Below are 19296 nucleotides of genomic sequence, written 5' to 3' on the forward strand. Positions count from 1 at the left end.
CTAATGATCCTTGACTATGCAGTAAATTTTAATTTGTATTTTAGTTTGGTACAATATGCTAAATTGACTGTCCTACTCTTGAATAGGTATTTGTCTTCTTTGATGACCTTTCTTGTCTTGTAAAATTACCTGCTTGCCCTTTACACAACCATAGTAACTTTTACCCTTACTACAGAATTTCAGCTTGTTCAGAGAAAGATGGCTGAGAATGATTCTTTTTTTATTTATGGACTGAGGTTTACTTTAAAGTTTAATGTGGTCATCAAAGGTTAATGAGTCCCAAGCTTATAAACTGGACTACCTAAAGACTCACTCAGCATCTCTAGACTGATTCAGTGTTGAGACTAAAAGTAGCACAAAAAAAAAAAAAAGAATACATATGAACACACATATCTTATACACGTACATACAGAGAGGATTTTATGGAAATGTGGGTGTTTTGAGATAAAGCAATTTGTGGCATAGCATTTATAATCTCCAGACATTTTAGAGATCCATTCCCAAAGGAAGTTTGTTTCCTTTCCACTTATAACCCCATAAACAAGTTAATGGTGGGGGAATAAAAAGAGTCAATACAACATGCCAACGTGTACCACCCACAAATGCACATGGGCACATGCGTACATATGCGCGCACGCACACACACACACACACACGCACACACACACTGAGCGTTGCCAGTGAGGATGATACCATCTTGAAGAAAGTATATGTCCACATTAACACAAGTATACATAAGATATTACCCAAGACTCCTGTTACATGAGGAATTTCGGCACATTCAAGGAGAGCCTTTCCAGCATTTCTTCACCTCCCATCACATGGAAAAACCTGAAGGAATATATGATCCCATTAGGCATTAGATGGACAGACCTGGCAGAGCTTGGTCCTTAATCCCATTGATGCAAAGAACCTTGATCCTGTAGAACTTTGTTCCTCTAGAGCTCCCATAGATAACTATGTAGCAATTTTACCATGGTCACGTCACCTGATATTTATAATATGTATAAAATGCATATTTCATCACAGTAAAGTGTAAAGGAATTTATTATGACAATGAATGGTTTGGCACTATAAAAGGATTACTCAGTAAAGAAAATTCAATCCTGAAACAGTGGAACTGTTCAAAATAGAACTTGACACGTCATATGGTTATCTGAAATAATAAATGGGTATTTAAAAGTATATTTTTCCCATTGTAGAAGTCATCTGAGTTCCTTATAGAAAATTTGAGAAATACACAAAAGCACTGAAAAGACAAAAGTTATTCCTATTTGTACTTCTCCGACTGTTGGTAAAAGTCATATTATTGTCCACAACCCCTCATCCACAATTCCAAAGTTCAAATGCCTCTGAAAACCTGGGAAATTTTTCCCAAGTTTGCAGCAGATTTATTTGGCAGCAAAATCTGACCTGAAGTCATATGGAGCTAGTCTATTTATCCCACTTGGTGAGACTATCATATGTTTTGCTATAGAAATATTTGTGTGTTTATTAGCAGGTGCTGCCTCAAGTGGCATGGGAGTGTTATGTAATATCCAGTATGAGCACTGTGTTCCCTTTGAAACAAATCTGAAAATCCAGAACCCTGAAACACACCTGACACTAAAGTTTCCAGATAAGGCATTATGAGCCTCTATCAGTCTCATATTTTATGAAGTGCATTTCTAATTTTTTAATAATTTGGACCTTTATGTAACATTTTGTAACGTTTCCTTTTCTTTGTTATTCAGTAGCTTTTGAAACATGACTTTAACAGTTGCAAAACATTTCATATTATGGATTTTATGTAACTTATTTAACTAATATTCTTTTGCTGACTTACTTGGTAAAGGAACAAATTAATTACACGAGTTATCAGTTAATCTTACCAATTCTTCTTTGAATATATAAATGTATCCAGTATAATTAGCATGACGCTACAAATCTTAGGCGGGGCCTAAGAAGCTATCTCTTCACTTTTACCCTTAAGCCATTAAAGGGTTCTAAATTTAAATTCGCCGATGAGCTGTATTTCTTATAATGAACTGGCCAGCTAAACTAAATACTGTATCATGAAACAGAGTCCATTGTTCCACCAGCTGAAAGAAGCATTAGTGTAACCATGTATTTCTTTGATGGCACTCTGCTCATCTGAAATTTGTATTTTCGTGCTTTAGCAGTGCCGGCTTCTCAAAGATGGCTGTTGTCAATGGAGGGGCTCTGTGAGATCAGAAATGTTCTATGAATCACCAACACGTTAAATTATGTTTGTAACAAATTCCACGTCGTGGCATTTTAGCTCGCCATCCTTACTCTTAGAAAACGGGTGTTTGCAGATGACAAATGTGTTTCTTGATTAGCCAGCAAAGATGGGTAGTTTTCAATCGTCAAAATGTTTGATGAACTAGGGCTTTCCTGGTGGCGCAGTGGTTGAGAGTCCGCCTGCCGATGCAGGGGACACGGGTTCGTGCCCCAGTCTGGGAAGATCCCACATGCCGCAGAGCGGGTGGGCCCGTGAGCCATGGCCGCTGAGCCTGCGCATCCGGAACCTGTGCTCTGCAACGGGAGAGGCCACAACAGTGAGAGGCCCGTGTACCGCAAAAAAAAAAAAATTTGATAACTAAAATGCTTTGTTTCCAATGATATAACAGATTTCATGGTAGGAACTATCTCTTTTAGGGTCTTCAAGGCGTTCCGGGCCTTCCAGGTGCTCCTGGCCCGACTGGACCCCCTGTAAGTATTTGCTAAAATACTTAGAGCCCATATCTGCTGGTATGATGCAAAGTGAACTAACATTCTTTATTGCTTTTTGTTCTCTGTTCCTCTGTGTGGATTATGTAGCTATTGCTGGGGAAAGTAGCATCCAACATCTCAGATTTTTGTTAGTATTCCTTAAGGCTGCTTGGGGTTGTGGAGACTTGTCATGAAAATTCTACCAGACCAGAAAGCAGACTGTGATGAAGCAAGTCTATTTGTATAGACGTTGGATGTAGAGGAGCGTTATCTTTTTTAGCTATAATTTTTCTGGCATCAACCTTAGGGACAGATATTCCGATGGTTACACGATTACATTTTTAAGCACCATAAACTAAGAATTTATTCTCTAGACAGAAAAAAAAAAAAAAAAAAAGGGGTCAAGGATTATCAGATTCAATTTACTTTTATTCCTGTTTCTGACTTAAAATATGCTGTACTTTAGTCGGCACTTTTTTCCGCTGTCTCTCTCAAACACAGCATCAGGGCCTTTTTGTCTTCAGTTACCCTGTTTGCTTAAAACAATCTTTTTTCCTTTCCCACCTGCTAAACCCAGTCTATCATGAAAGCAGAGCTCAAATCTAGGGTTGCCAGTTAAAATATAGGACATGAGGCTCAATTTGAATTTCATGTAAATAAATACTTTCATAGCATGTTTGTCCCAAATATTGTATTTTTATTTGCTAAATCTAGCAACTCTCCTCAAGCCTCAATTTTTCCAACTCTTTCCTTCTTAGAGTGCCTAGGCAAAAGGTATGTAGGAATGTAATCGTGTTCTTTTCATGTTTTGAATCATGGGTTTGCCATAATGAAAATTTTACCTTTTGTGCTTTCACCACAGTTATATAGAACAAACCTGGCTCTAAATTGTACACTAAAATTAAAAGTTAAGAGAAAGAGTTGTGAAAGGAGCCGTGGAAATGATAACTAACTCTATTCTCAAAGAAGATTTTAAACTAAATTTTATTTTCCATTGGTAAAATGCAGATCGCATAACTCACCTTGTTAATTCTGCTCTGTGAAGTATTTAAAATGTTGATCACCACCAAAATTATAGCTCATTTAGGAAGGCATAATGCTATGTAAATTGCCATTTAAACAGCAAGGCTAAATTCTTAAATGTATTAAGAGGTTCCAATTAAGGTCATTAAATGTGGTTGGCCAAGGTGAAAAAGTGACCACAAATACAAATTTTATCCTTCCAAGGGCTTATTAGCAGGATACAGCTGCTGTACCAGCCTGAAGAAATATAAGCTTATAGGACTCATTTTAATTAGGATCAAATGACCTTCAAAGTGTATCAGTTTGAGCAACCAACTTCCAATACCCTTGGCCGTTTGGTTGTTGTTTCTGTGACAAACTTAGTTTTGTGTTTTACAGGGCTTGCTGGGAAGAACGGGACATCCTGGCCCCTCGGGAACAAAGGGTGACAAGGTACAGAGGGAAAGCCTCACTTACTGTCCAGATTGGGGCTTGGGGTAGAAGCAAGGTGAGCCTACTTACAGAGAAATCCATAAAATCAAGCAAAGCCTCAAAGTACTATAGGAGTGATGTCAGGGAAGTGGGCTTGGAAAGACATAGGTCCCAAAATTGGTCTGAAGACAAGAGATATGTTCCCAGGGAAGAGGATGAATAGCACATAGGTGCCACACAGCAAACATCCAAGCTGGACTCAGGGTCCTGGGCATCCACTGTGGGGAAGGATGGGGTGAGGGTCACCTCCCGATGAGGTGCAGGAAGGTAGTTTGTATCTGGAAGTCCAGCCGCAGGTGCCAAGGCTCCCGACAGGAGGCTCGCTCTCAGAACCAGGATTCCAGTAAATGACGTGCTTGCTGAGAAAATCTGCAAGTTCTGTCCTTAGAGGGTTGTAGGGGAGATCCGCGAAAGAACCAGCACAACTTGCTTCCTGGGGAGTCTGGTTGACAGGACAGATGGGTTGCTGTGGTCAGCAGGGAGAACCAGCAAAAGATCAGCAGGAAGATCACACAGTTACCCCATTTACGATCTAAAGTGTCACCCACAGTGTGATAGAGCCAGCACACGAGTCACACAGACTAACTCTTTGGATGAGAGAAATTTAAGAATCCGGAGCCCATATGAGCCACTCAAGTGGCTTCTACCCCAAAATGACCACAGTGGGGCATAATGGCATCAAGGAGCAAAGGAATCCCCCCAAACTGAAAGGCAACAACGTGCTTATTCTGGACAGTCTCAGCACAGTTTCTCTGATAGCATCCCAGGGAGCTTGCCCACCTCCACCAGCCTTTTTGATCTGTTCTCGATGGAAATTATTCAGTCAGAGATTTGCCTTTTGAAGTTAATGGGAATTCCACACTGAGATGAGCTTTGGGGCACAATCGAGAAAGAAAATATGACTATTAATTGTGCCGGAAAAAAAAGTCCTTTCAATAGGTGCATATTTTCCTTGTTTATCGTCCACTCACAGTTCATGAGAACCATGACATGATTCTCTGAAGGACGCCGCCAGCAGAGCCCCATGCGTCTTAGAGAGAGAGCCGCCAGCAGAGCCCCATGTGTCTTAGAGAGAGAGCCGCCAGCAGAGCAGTTTGGGAAAAGATACAGTATACTCATGGTCACTCCTTCTCAGGCAGATACATTGCAAGAAAAACTTTACAGTTGGTTTTTATTGATAAAGATACAATCAAAAGGTTTCTAGGATTCTTTGGTTACTGAAAAAATGGGGAGATTGGAATGCAATCCTTCATCAAATTTATGAAAATAGACTAAAATCCCTCAAAATTCTTGGGCATTTTAAAGTAGGAATTTTACTCTCTCTGGATTCTTTTTTAATTAACCATTTCTTGCCATCGCCCCTGATATTGAGAGACTCAAAAGATTTTATGAGGCTATTATTCTAAAAAAAAAAAAAAGCAGTTACAGGAAAAACTGGTTAAAGGCACCAAAAGGAGTATCATACCTCAGTTTATCATGGACCAATAAGCATCCTATGTTTTATCAAAATATAGATGAAATCCCATTTTTCAAGTTTCAACTTGAATGCATTTCTCACACATTTCATTTTCAGTCTGCTTTGCCTGGAAGCAGAATGTCTGAGGCTGTTTACATTGTAAAGAACATTTTCCTTATATAGCGTTGTACCACGGTCACTTCTGCTCAGTGGGACATGCCTGATATTCACTTAGGATGTGAAAGAAAGTTTTCCTCCTGCAGACACACACAGGTTGTGATTTTCTACTTTAGTCAGAGCATGTGGATGCCCTCTCTGGTTCCCAAAAGATGAAGGTGGTGGAGGTGAGGCTAGAAGCGAGGGTCTGACCCAAAGAGCCATGTCCCTGAGCTGCCCCAGCCTTCAGGAAGTGTGCTCTGCACCCCCATGTGCGGAGAGTTCCCCCAGCTGCACTCGAAGTCCAGGACCTGGTCACCTGCTTGTCTGGCTCCATCTAAAAATAAGCTTCATCCCTGGTGCTCACACCGTGAGGATCCGAATGCCTGTGGGAAAAGGCATTTACCTTTCCCGTGGTTTAGTAATGTTAATTCTCCAGGTGAAGGGAAGAGCCCCGCTGAATAAGACTTTGCAAGGGTGAACAAAATGACAAGTCATATTGACTTCGGAATGTGGCTCCCGGAGGAAGCGCAGTCGGGCCCATAAACCTGGAGTAGAAATGTCTAAGCCGTTTATGTTGGTCTGTGTACCCCCTTGCAGGGCAGCGAGGGACCCCCTGGGACACCTGGACCACCTGGACCACCTGTGAGTTCTTTCAGGTTTAAAACATAAATTCATGCATCTACTTCAGACTTGTATAAACAACAAGGTCCTATTGTATAGCACAGGGAATTATATTCCATATCCTGTAATAAACCATAATGGAAAAGAGAAAAAAAAAAGATTTTACTTTTTTTGTTTGTTTTTTTGTTGTTTTTTTAAATAGACTTTATTTTTTTTGGATGATTTTTTATGTTTGCAGGAAAATTTCACAGAAAATACAGAGTTCCCATATGGTCCTGCCACACACACGCAGTTTCCCTTATCATTAATATCTTACGTTAGTGTGGAATTGTACTCTTTAAAAGTATAAACTTTATGGTATGTGAATTTTATCTTGGCTTAAAAACCAAAAACATATGTATAAAGTTCCTTCTAACTCTGATATAATGATTTTTCAGTGGCATGTATAACAGAATTATTATTATATGTTGAGAAATATTATTTGTCACATTAACTATCCAGGTAATATAATTTCTCTCTTAGAGTAGAATTTTTTACAGTTGAGGAGCTGATATTGATACATTAGTATTAACTAAACTCTATAGCTGACCTTGGGGTTTACTTTTTCGGTTGTATGGTCCATCAGTTTTGATAAGTGCATAGTCTCATGTATCCACCATTACAGTACCGTACAGAACAGTTTCACTGCCCTGAAAACGTCCTGTGCTACACTTGTTCATCGCTCACCTCCCTGTCCCTCAAGCTGCTAGAAACTGTTGGTCTTTTTACTATCTCTATACTTTTGCCTTTTTCAGAATGTCCTATAGTTGAAATCAAAAAAAAGCTTTTATGACTCAGAGGTCAGACTACATTTAGATATTCTCAAGGATAAAAGTCATCTGAGTTTTATGTATAAATGTGAATGACAGCCAGGGTGGCTTAGGGGAACCCTGATTCCCGCATTAGCTCAGCCCTGAGGCACACTGCTCGGATTTGCAGACTGTGGGCCTCCCTGCTGTGGACTCAGTTCAGGTGGGTGTGCACCCCTACTCTCCACCTCCTGCCTGGGGGACCCTGGGAAAGTCATTTAACCTCAATGAGCCTCATTCACAGAAAAGACAGGGGCTGTAAAAAGACATCCCTTCCGGCAGTGTGAGTTGGTAGAAAAATTGTGTTGTGCTGTGTGTGTTCGTTACCATCTATGATGCCCGAGATGCAAGGAAATTCTATTTATATGGTGCCTAGTGAATGAAATGTACAAGGGCCACCGCTGCTTTCGTGCTAGGGATTGAGACAGACGTGCACATTGTCGGGAGGCTGGGGAGGACAGGGGCCTCTCTCCGGAGCAAGTCTGCCCTCAAGTGGGATCTCGCTCAAACAGCATCACAGCGTCCGTCCAGCCAAGCGTTCTTTCCCACCTGCCTCAGAGGGAGAGGTGAAGAAGCCAGACTCCCCCAGAAGGGGTAGAATTCATCCATGACTTTGGTTTTTTTTGGAGAAAAACAATCAGAAGTTTAATAACATGTGCACTTCCTATATGCAAGGGAGACATCCAGGAAAACTGAGTAACGCCCTGAAATGGCCCAAGTCCTCACCTTAAGTACCATCCTCATCTAAAAACAAGAGAAAGGAAGGGTATGGCTGCTGTGCATTTTCACGTCTCAGCTTTCTCCACTGGTAGGAGTTTCTTAGGATGCTGGAGACAACAAAGATACATCGCTAGTCTGCATGCAGTCGCACGTTTGCGCACATCAGTGAACACACTGGCACTCGGCTTCCCTAAACGTGCTCATTTTTGTTTTACTTACCTTCTCCCTTGACAAGGAAGCAGAGCAGGCAGCATTTGAGGCTCAAACACTAAAATACCCTCCCTCCCCAGTGGACAGAACAGCAAAATACAACATGAGCTCCCAAAAGGGACCTCTATTTTACGATGGATTTAAGAAATCTCCCTTGCCCCCCAGCCCGATTCTCCAAAGCTATTTATTCTTCAAAACAAATTAAATGTTGTCTTTTCTGTGAAGCACCCCCCGGCGGCCCTGGAAATCTCAGACAAAAGTATCCTTCCCCCTCCAGGACTAAATACAGTAGACATTCAGCAGTTGCCAAATGAACGAATGAAATACTGAAGGAATAAACGAACAGAGCATTTTTCCTTCCTTCACAAGTGTTTGAAAGATGCATGCAAATCATGCGCCCTGAGCACCACTGACCACCATGGTCCAAAAACGGCAGTGATGGCTCTTCAATTTTGCAGCTGAAGCTTGGAAATCACAATAAAGGAAAACGCAGGTTATGATTCTATGGGAATTTTTAAAAAGAAGGTTAGAGGATCCTAACTAAAATTTTCATATGCAAATTTTTCCTGAATGCCAAAATGTACGATTTTGAAAGCCTCTCAGATTAGTTCTCTTTAAGTGTTAGTTGCTCTGGGACTTTGCATTCACAGGTCAATTTATTAGGAAGTTCCTCTTCCCTGTTGTTCTAAAGAATATGTTTTTGTAGAAACATCCATGCAGGGTTGTGAGTAACATCATCTCCCCCATTTCCCTTAATTTTCTATTTAGTATGAAGAGAGTGTGGAAAAAAATTACCTCTCAGTAGCCAAATTGTTCCCTGTTCACATCTTCATCAGTACTCCTGTGTTATGGCCTGCAGGTCAGCAGGCTGTAAACAGTTAGCATAAATTGGCAATTCAGAAACTGAATTTTAATGAGCAGATAATATTTTCCTCTGAATGCATTAGTGGCTCATCTGTCAAGCCGGCACATTCGTCACAGCCCCACCAAAAGTGTGTGCGCGTGCTCCAGGTGGAGCCCACATGCCTTCTGTTTTTTTCTTCTACGTTTGCTTTAGAAGAACCAAAAAGGGGAACGTTATAATTTTTACCGATAACATTAAACTCAGTTTCTAAAATAGAGTAGGAAAAATATCATTTGGTGAAACAACAAAAGGTAGAGATGCTCACTGTTAACTTCAAAGGATAACTCCATGTTTCATTTCTTTCTTAAGGGTTTACCATTCAATGAAGGAAATGGAATGGGCAGTTTATATAAAATCCAGGTATTTACTTTGCTAATTATGTAAAATCACTTTCCGGCTATGGGTTACTACAAATTCTTCTCACCTTTGTCTTTTTCTTTTGAAGGGAGGTGTGAACGCTCCCAGTTTTCCAGGGCCACCTGGCCCCCCTGTGAGTACAGTTGTTTATCACCAAGCATATTTTAGCTGAGCAGCCTCACACACACACACACAAAGGCCTCCTAAGTTCACTGAAAAATATGTGTTACAAATATAAAGAAAAATTTCTGCAGGAGGAAATAAATGAAACCAATTATAATAACATTGGGGAAATGTACACAGTCAAAACAAAGGAAAGCGGCATTCTGCATGGTGGTGTCACTTTTTGGAAATCTGAGAACTAAATCAATGTCCAAGCAGTCACCATCATGGGAGTTCCATCAAGTTATATTTCCTCATCTTATTATGCTTCAAATCCAAACCATAGCAAAACAAAACTTGCATATATTTTTATGTGTATTAAAGCGAATTGGATAAAAATTCTTCATAGTTTGTAAGTTTGCTTCGGTCATTATTTTCAAGATGACTTCTCATATTTTTCTTTTAGGGCCCCAAAGGTGATCCTGGCCCAGTGGTATGTATATTCCCATGTTTTGTGTCATTTAGAAAATAAATCTTTATTCGAGTTTGAAAGAAGACCTTCAGGAGAGATGCCTGCCTCCTGAGATGTCCCTTGGTTACATGGAGGAAGCGGGCATCTCCTCGTTTCAGGATGCCTCAGTCCTGATGTGTCCCTGCCCTTGAGGCTCTTCCATCAGTGTGATTTTGAAAATCACCCTGGGCTGGAGGAAGATGCATATAAAGCTCTTGAGAAATAGGACACTTTCTTCCAATAGGACTATTCTGATGATTGGTTCCATGTTAAGTAGATCACGGGAGAAAACTATTTATTGGAAAGAAATTCCTTAATAGGTCTGTCATGTCCCCCACCGACACTACAACAAGACAGGGACAGTTTATTTGCTTTGACTGTCTTAGGCAGTTGTTCTGGAGGCGATGTGGTGCGCTGTCATAACCCTGCTTATTAGGAGCGATGTTTCAGGAGGTTACCCCTCGGCCTGGGAAGAGATCCTGTGCTCCAGCCTTCCGAAGGATGATGATTGTTAAGCATCTTTCTCAGCCACGGAGCAGCACTGTAAAAGTTCTGCCAGATGCAATTCGATTCCCTTTATTCCTTGGCAGATTTTCCTGTCATGTCCTTTTCAGGCATGTGTCCTGTCCTTCATATTTCATTTCTATGTCCTTTAACCTTTGGGTATATACTTGAAACTCAGATGTATCTGAAACTGAAATAAACTTTCAAACCACTTTCCATTGCCGTGGGAAGAAGTCCCAGGCCCTTTCATTACAGTGGAGTTTGGTAAAACTAGATGAATAAATTTTAAACAAGCGAAAGAAGAGCCATAAAAAGCAATCTTTTTACATCTAAATAGATTTTCAAAGGAGATGCATGAAAGAGCTTATTTTTTGTTACTGGGCAATATATATTAAAAGCCAATTTGTTTTACCCTATGAAATGCCCAGTTTGTAGCACTTTCCGAACCCCAAATATGTCATTTAGAAGTTTCCGTTGTTTCATTACTCATGCTGTGCTTTCTTTATCTGTAACGTTTTTTAATGCTTTCACCTCCCCCCGCATATCCTTCATTCCAATCTAAATCTTCTTTCGTCTTATTGATAAAAATGTCCTCCTGGTCTTTCCTTCTCATACTCACACACACAAGCGTCCCCTCTGAATCATTCAGGGACACGTAGGCGTCTCACTGACTTTTCTGGAGCACCCAAGTTTTTAAATTAGTAACTGTAGATTAAGGTGAGAAACCTTTTAAAAAAGTACTATAATAAAGGATAAATTATGATTCACTTGGATTCGAAAGTACGTGGCAGCAAAAATGTAGACAGCATTGAGTAGAATTTGAAGAGATTAGGCTTCAAAATTTTTTAGCTGCAACAAAGAATAAAGAACAAAAACTAAGTGGACGACGTTCCTTGCTTTTAGCGACGTGAATTAAGTGGGTGAAGCACAAAAACAGAAATGTGGAATCATGAAATTAGCTACCGAGTAAACCCTCATGTTTATCTTAGATAAAACTTTAGATTGGGCTCCATGTCACCACCACCGGGCAACTCATTTCCGACCAGTTGCCCCGAATAGAGAAATACTACCTCATAGCATAGAGATAGATAAGCCAGGAACGGTGGAGTCACAGGTCACAGAGCAGAAAATGGAAAAGTCCCACCGGGGTAAGTATGGGGAGATATACTCTTCCAGCATCCTTCAAATCCCAGGACACCAGATCTGTATCACTGTTTCTAATCTTCTCAGTGAACCTTTACAGATAAAAATTACCCTTAATTGAATTTATTATCTTCTGAGGCACTCCATTTCATTCCCTTGGTATTCAATTTATAATTGGCTTTCAATTAAGTATTTATTATTAGCTACTTTCAGACAAATATTGATTGATTGGCTGAGCACTGTCCAACCAATTCCTGTCCTAAGGATAGTTGAGAATATAAACAAAGAAGATCAAAGAGCTTATTTCCTTTGTCAATAACCCAGAGCCTCCATTACAGAGCTTCATGCAGAATAGAATCTGAACATCTTTTTTTTCCTGATTGACAGGTTACATATTGGTAGTTGTTTAAAAAGGCTTTTGAAGCAAAGAAAGGATCAAATGATATGCTTCCTCATTAAGCATCCCGTGATAAGGACAATATCATAAATCATAATGGAAGTTAAGTGTTGGTAATATTTTTGAAGCAGATTAGAATTAGGCATGTAAAAATACATTTACAGAGAATGACCTCGGGAAGCTACCTTTTCTATGTGATTATGTTGAAAACATCCAGCGTCTTAAGAAAATATTTGCAGTTAACATTAATTCATTAACAAGGAGGTATCAAACAACTACCCACTTTATCTCTCTTAATTTAAAACCCCTGTTGTTTATTGTTCAAAGTTGGCAGCTTCCTTCACCCTGACCTTTCTAAATGGGTTCCTCGAGGGCCTAGAGGTTCCAGTCATCTGGGACCAGACACCAGCATATGTAACAGATTTTTTTTTTAGCAGAAATGCTTACCTGTCTCCTCTCAGTGAGCCATCATAAATAACTGCTCCTGGGCTGTCCTCTGAAGCATCCACAATTCATATCCAGCTCCAGGAAATATTGTGGGATTATAAACTTTGAGAGCTGCATCTTCATCCACTCTTAAAGACTTTAGTCTTGTTTTCTGATAATCTAGAAGGCTTAGATACCTTATAAATTGGCAAAGTTTATTAAAGCCCAGTCTTTCCTTCTAATCCTTATTGAAATTGGAGTTATCACTGACTAGAAGGATTCATTCAGAGCAGATTCTTCATCAGGATGAAAACAATTAATTAGAAAAGATACTCATACTTCTCCAGGGAATAGCTTTATTTTCAAACTGTTCCCAAATATCAAATGCGAGAATACAGATGCTTGAAAATAGAACGTACTATTTACTTGCTAAATTACCAATTGATGTTTGAGGGAGTAATTTTTAGCCAAAAAATATCTTTGCTTTTGAAATCAATGCTTAAAAAACCTTTTGACCATTGCTTCTGTGTTCTTATGTTCATATTTAACAGGGAGAACCTGGTGTGATGGGGTTGCCAGGATTAGAAGGATTTCCTGGTATAAAGGTAAGTGCAGGGTTAGACGTGTGATCACTGATTCAACATTCAAAAATGTTTATGGAGCACCTACTGTTGGACCAGGAACTGTTTTAGGTTTGGGGATGTATAAGGGAACAAAAGAGACAAAAATTATGTTCTAAGAAGGGGATACAGAAACTAAAAGAATAAACACAAATAACGAAATAATATTGTTGGTAAGTGCTGTGGAAAGAAAAAGTAGAGGCAGGCTGAGGGCATCAGGAGTGCGGAAGGGAAGGGTATCATTTTAAATCGGGTGGTCTGAGAAAGCAAGAACAGAGCAGACTTGGAAGAGGTAGGGGGCAGTTAGCCAAGCCCCCTCAAGCCAGAACGAAGAATGTTCCAGGCAAGGTGAGTAAGTTCTAGAGATGTAGTGTATAGCAAGGTGACACTAGGTAACCATGCTAAACTGTACGCTTGAAATCTGCTAAGCGTTTTCACCACACGCACACGCACACACACACATACACAGTGACCTGTGTGAGGTGATAGGGATGTGAATTAGTTTGATTGCAGTGATCATTTCACAATGTATACGTATATCAAATCATCATGTTGTACACCTTAAATATATACAACTAAAAAAATTTTTTTAAAAGAAGAAAAAACAGCAGGTCTAAATGCCCTAAGGCAGAGCATTCCTGGTACATCCAAGGAGACCCGGGGAGTGAGCGAGGGGATATGGTAGGAGATGTGGTCAGAGAGGTGGGGTGGCAGTTAGGAGCAGCCCCGCCATGTTGAGGTCAATGCTACTCACTGGCCAGTGCAGTACCAGTGCCAGTCTGCAGACTCGTTATGGATTCTGGGGCAAGGTGAGCACAGAGATGGAGAGAAAGCACTTAAGCAACTTGTCTGGCAGCTTGACTTTTGACGTTGCCATGATATCCAAACATGTGACCAGTAGACTCACCTTGGATCATGATGCATTAGAAAATAAATAAGTAAATAAACTGCTCCTTCACCACAGGTAGTTTGAGAAGCACTAATTAATAAAGAGGCTTACCAGCCATTGTAAGGACTTTATCCTTCACTCTGAGGGAATATGGAGCCAGCGGTGGTTTCTGAGCTGGAGAGTGAGGACGGGGCAGGGAAGACACTGTTCCTGTAGACGGGGGAGTGGTGTCGGCTCAGATAAGAGCAGAAACGGTGGCGGTCCTGAGGAGCAGATAGGTTATGGACGTGCTGTGAAGGCAGAGCGACAGGATTGATGGGATGTGGGTCTGAGAGAAGAGTCAAGGACGGCTCCATGGTGTTGACCTGAGCAACTGGCATGGCAGGGCGTCATCAACAGAAATGAGGGAAGCTACAGATAGACAATGATCCAGAGTATAATTTTGGACATGGGACTGAGTTTGGAAGTATCTATTAGACAGCAAAGTGGGGGTATTGAGTAGGCAGTACAATATAAAAGTATGGCATTTAAAAAAGAGTCTAAGGGAATTCCCTGGCAGTCCAGTGGTTAAGAATCCACACTTCCACTGCACAGGGCATGGGTTCGATCCCTGGTCGGGGAACTAAAATCCCACATGCTGCGTGGTGCAGCCAAAATAATAATAATAATAATAATAATAAAGAGAGTCTAAGTGGAGATACGGATTGCTTGTCTAAGCATGTAGATGCTGTCTGAAAGTCAGAAGGCTGTATAAGATCACCAAGAGAATGACAGTAGATTCTTTTAAAAGAGAAGAGGACCAGTCAACTATACTCCAATAAAAATTAATTTAAAAGCCAAAAAATTAAAAACAAAAAGAGTGTTGTTTATTCACTCACAAAAATGGAAGAGGGTCAAGGACTGAGCCCCGAGGCCCTCCAACATTAAGATCAGGAAGAAAAGGGGGAATGAATAAGGGAGACTGAGGAGGAGTGACCAGGGAAATAGGAGGAAATGTTGGCTTCCTGGAAATCAAGCAAAGATCACGTAGCAAGAAGAGAGAGTGAAAATCTGTCTCAGTCCTACAGACAGGTCAAGTAGGATGGGGTCAAGTAGGATGGCGGAGTACTGACATTGGATTCAGCAATACAGAGGTCACGTATCACCAGAGGAGTGATTACCGTTTCACTGTGTTGGTAGGACCAACTGCTGGACTTGAATGGGTTTAAGAGAGAATGACAGAACAAGATTTAGAGACAGCAAATACGGTTTAAACAGTGCTTACGGAGTTTTGCTGCAAAGGAAAGTAAAGAAATGGGCCAGCAGCTGCTGGGGGAGAAAGGGCAAGGTTTGCTAAAACGAACTTTAAGGCCACAGAAGTAGCAGACTGTTACTGTGCTGAAGAAAGGGGAGGGGGATGACGAGATAGGAGGAGAGACGAGAATTGCTGGAATGCCATCCTTAAATAGCTAAGAGGAAAGGGGACCTAAAGCATAAATGCGGGGTTTGGCCTCAGAGAGAAGCATGGATAGTTCATCTATGGTAACCGCTGGGAAATCAGAGAACAGGGCTACAGATGCTGGTATGTGGGCACATGAATCGGTTGGAGCCTGTAGAGGTTCTTTTCCGATTGCTTCGGTTTCCTCAGAGATGGAGGAGTCCAGGTCATCATCTGAGAGTGTGGTAGGGAGAAGCGGTTGGAGATTTAAGGAGAAGGTCTTCTCAGAGAGAGGGAAAATCCAGGGACCACAGAGTGTGATGGCTGAGCAGAGCCCCCTAGAGCAGGGGTCCCCAACCCCCGGGCCTCGGCTGGTCCGTGGCCTGTTAGGAACCGGGCCGCACAGCAGGAGGGGAGCGGCAGGTGAGTGAGTGAAGCTGCATCTGTATTTACAGCCGCTCCCCATGGCTCGTGGTACCGCCTGAGCTCCGCCTCCTGTCAGCGTTATGGTGAGCTGTATAATTATTTCACTATATATTACAGTGTAATAATAATAGAAATAAAGTGCGCAATAAATGTAATGCGCTCAAATCATCCCGAAACCATCCCCCCTCCCCCACCCCAGTCTGTGGAAAAATTGTCTTCCACAAAACCGGTCCCTGGTGCCAAAAAGGCTGGGGACCGCTGCCCTAGAGGTTCACGGTCATGAACTGAAGTGAGCTTAGGTACCATGTACATACGCTCAGGCAAAGGCACAGAACAGGAGGGGAGCTGGCTTTAAACAAGGCTCCGGTTTTGACAAGTGAGTGCAAGAAGCAAGAATGGGCCAGGAAGCCAACAGTATACACAAGGGAGTGATTATAACAAGTGACTGTGGAATTTAAACTAGATAAATAAGGAGGAGGGGCCATCTAGGCAATGAAAGATAATGAAAAATTTGTATCATGGACGGATTAGAGACCTTGGTGACATCAAAAGTTTTGGGGGATCAAAGTACTCAAGGGAGTGATTTAGAATGATGGAAGATGGTGGTCCAAGGTTGGAATGCATGCAGTGGAGGTTATGGAGGGATATAGTTATTGTTTTTGACAAGGTCTCAGGTATAACTATGGAAATAAGAGGCCATACCATTAGGGGAGAGTGGTTCAAAGAACTGTGAGGCCCGATTGTTGGAAGGAACATCTTATCAGAGAGGAGCCCTCTTAACATTCACCTTTATCAGATATGCAAATGTTTCCATTGAATGAAAAGCTCCAGTATATTCATTTCCAGGGTAAAAATCCTGTAATTTAAAAAGTGCAGAGTGGAACTGACAAGGATTCCCTGTTTACATCCTTCACCCATTTTTCTACTAGTTCTTCTTCTTTTTTTTTTTTTTTTGACTGTAGCTATGCTTTTTATATATTAAAGATACTACTTCTATCTTATATGGCGGAGGCTTTATCCTGGTTGCTCCTTGCCTCTCATTTCTATGTTTAATCTTATTCTATATGTAAATATAACTTTTATGTGGTCAAATGTAAAACTGTTTTCCTTTATGATTTCTTATTTTGCTTTTATGCACTAAATGACTTTCGTTCTCATTCCCAAGCAAAATCAACTATGACTTGATTTTCTTCTAGTTCTTATTAATTCATTTTATTTTTATATAATCTGTATGGAATTTATATGGAGTATAATGCAAAGAAGGGAATCAGATTTTTTCAAAGAAATTATTCAGTTATTAGCACTATTTGTTGAATAATACAGCCCTTTCTTTACTAAAATTCTATTATAAATGTTGGTTTGTTTCTGAGGTTTCTGTTATATTGCATTGATATACTGCTTAGTCTTGGGCCAGTATTCCATTATTTCAATTATTATAGCTTTATTGTATGTTGAAATACGATATTGCTAACCTCTTTATTATTCTTCTTTTATTTTTTCTCTTATCCTCGAATGTATTTATTATCCCAAGTGAACTTTAATATCATTTGATCAAGCCGCAATTTGTAAAAATTGCATTAATTTATAAATTAGTTTGGGTGGTAATGACACCTTTATAGCACTGTCATGCCCTCCAAGAACAAAACATCTCTCTCCATTTAATCAAGTCATCTTTTATGTCCCTTAGGGAACTTTGGAAGTTTTTTAATGTAGATTCTGCTCAACAAAAAATTGCCATTTTATTACCCCATATATAATCAGAAGTATTTTTAGCCTTGTCGGCTTTATCTAAAATACCACATTGCCTTTGAAAAAAGGGTTGAGTCAGTCCACTGTTCAGAGCAATTCCAGGGCTCTTCTTATTGGCCTAAAGAGGAGAAGCTACAAAATCCCCAGTTCTAAACACATTTATTCTAACCTACATCCAATGAGACAAGTACAGCGAAAGCTTTTTAGAAGACATTCAGTGTGCTTAGCTTTTAAGTATTAGTAATGAATTACTTTTGAATATGTGGAATAAAACTGTTGACTGATTTTACCTGTAAGTATGGATGGGGTTCTGTTTAAAAGAATAGGTCACGGAAATGATACCATGAATGCTCGTTTTCATTAAGATTATTATTTGCTTTGGTTTTATGGGGGAAAAAAAGAGAGAGAGAGAACTTTAGTAGGTTCCATTGGCTGCAGTTTTCACTTTTTTCTTTTCCCATCTGGCCTCTAGCTTCACCCAGCTGATACGGATAACATTGATAAGTTCCAAAGAGAAGCTTTACCAAATCCAAATTATTACTTGAGCATTAATTTCATCGGTGGAGATTTTATAGATATCATTATAAATAGTACATTTTTTCCAGGGAGATCGAGGCCCGGCAGGTCCCCCTGGAGTAGCGGGAATCTCGGTGAGTCCAGATTCTCTCACGTTGGTTTCACGGGCACTGACCGTCAGAAGGGCTGGGAGCACGGGGTGACTCCTTAAACCTCCGGTTTAAAAAGCAGAACCATCCGTCCCTCTCCCACCTCAAGAATGCTCCTTTCTTTATTTTCATCTTTTAAATTTTTTTCTTTGTTTTTTTCTCCCCAACTCACTTTCACATGGGAAGGGGAAGCCCAGTTACCTTGTCAACGCATTAAGGTAGCACAGCTCTGAGAAGCTTGTTGGGTTTCCTTATTCCTGTCATAGTTCAAGGTTTCTTGATCCTCAAAAGGCAAAGTTCTCATCCTCAGAACTTTGGGATCTTCTTATTAAGCTGCCATCTGCCTGAGTTTTCCCTCAGCCAGGTGTTATTAGCAGAGCTTTATGGCTGCTAATATGTCCTCGTAAAGTAGCCCTTCCAGCCTCTCAATCATTTTTGTTGCTCTCTGTGTCCAATGTTTTAATGTGTCCAATGTTTTAATCTCATCAAGGTCTTTCCAGATGAATAGGAAGTGCTCCAGGAAAGGTTAAAATCATTCCTCTGAGCCCTAGGGATTATTCTGATCTTCATTCATGAGGCTCTAATTAAAACTTTGCGGTCAGGCTTGATGAATAAGAGCCCACTTATCCTCGCTAGGTGCCCCTGCAGCGTGGGCCAGGGTAGGAAAGTCAACGGAAACCGTGTGCTTCAGTCACAGGAACATGAGGAAGATAAGAAAGGGCCCTACCATCTCCACCAAGCACCATCCAGACCCTCCTACCACCACCCCCCAGCACCCCATCCTTCAAAAGGAGGGTAGCCACTCTATTTCGTTGCTAAATCTAACGACAAAAAAACAAAAACCCATCCACACTCCATAGCAAAGCATCCTGTATGAAGGATAACATCCCCTTAATTAGCTGTTTTAGGGCTTCCCTGGTGGCGCAGTGGTTGAGAGTCCGCCTGCCGATGCAGGGGACGCGG

At 40.8% G+C, this 19296-nt stretch overlaps 1 protein-coding gene across 1 annotated transcript in view; it reads left to right on the plus strand.

The window, feature by feature from the left end:
- Positions 1-19296, plus strand: part of COL19A1 (collagen type XIX alpha 1 chain) — a 381858-nt gene that overhangs the window by 328259 nt on the left and 34303 nt on the right. The window contains exons 35-42 of the mRNA XM_007447208.1: positions 2662-2715; positions 4117-4170; positions 6422-6466; positions 9437-9487; positions 9573-9617; positions 10053-10079; positions 13119-13172; positions 18274-18318. Of these exons, the coding sequence (XP_007447270.1) occupies positions 2662-2715; positions 4117-4170; positions 6422-6466; positions 9437-9487; positions 9573-9617; positions 10053-10079; positions 13119-13172; positions 18274-18318 (375 nt within the window). The remainder of the gene's footprint in view (positions 1-2661; positions 2716-4116; positions 4171-6421; positions 6467-9436; positions 9488-9572; positions 9618-10052; positions 10080-13118; positions 13173-18273; positions 18319-19296) is intronic.

The sequence above is a fragment of the Lipotes vexillifer genome, unplaced genomic scaffold (assembly GCF_000442215.2).
Source record: "Lipotes vexillifer unplaced genomic scaffold, Lipotes_vexillifer_v1.1 scaffold1180, whole genome shotgun sequence".
In the NCBI taxonomy this organism is placed as follows: domain Eukaryota; kingdom Metazoa; phylum Chordata; class Mammalia; order Artiodactyla; family Lipotidae; genus Lipotes; species Lipotes vexillifer.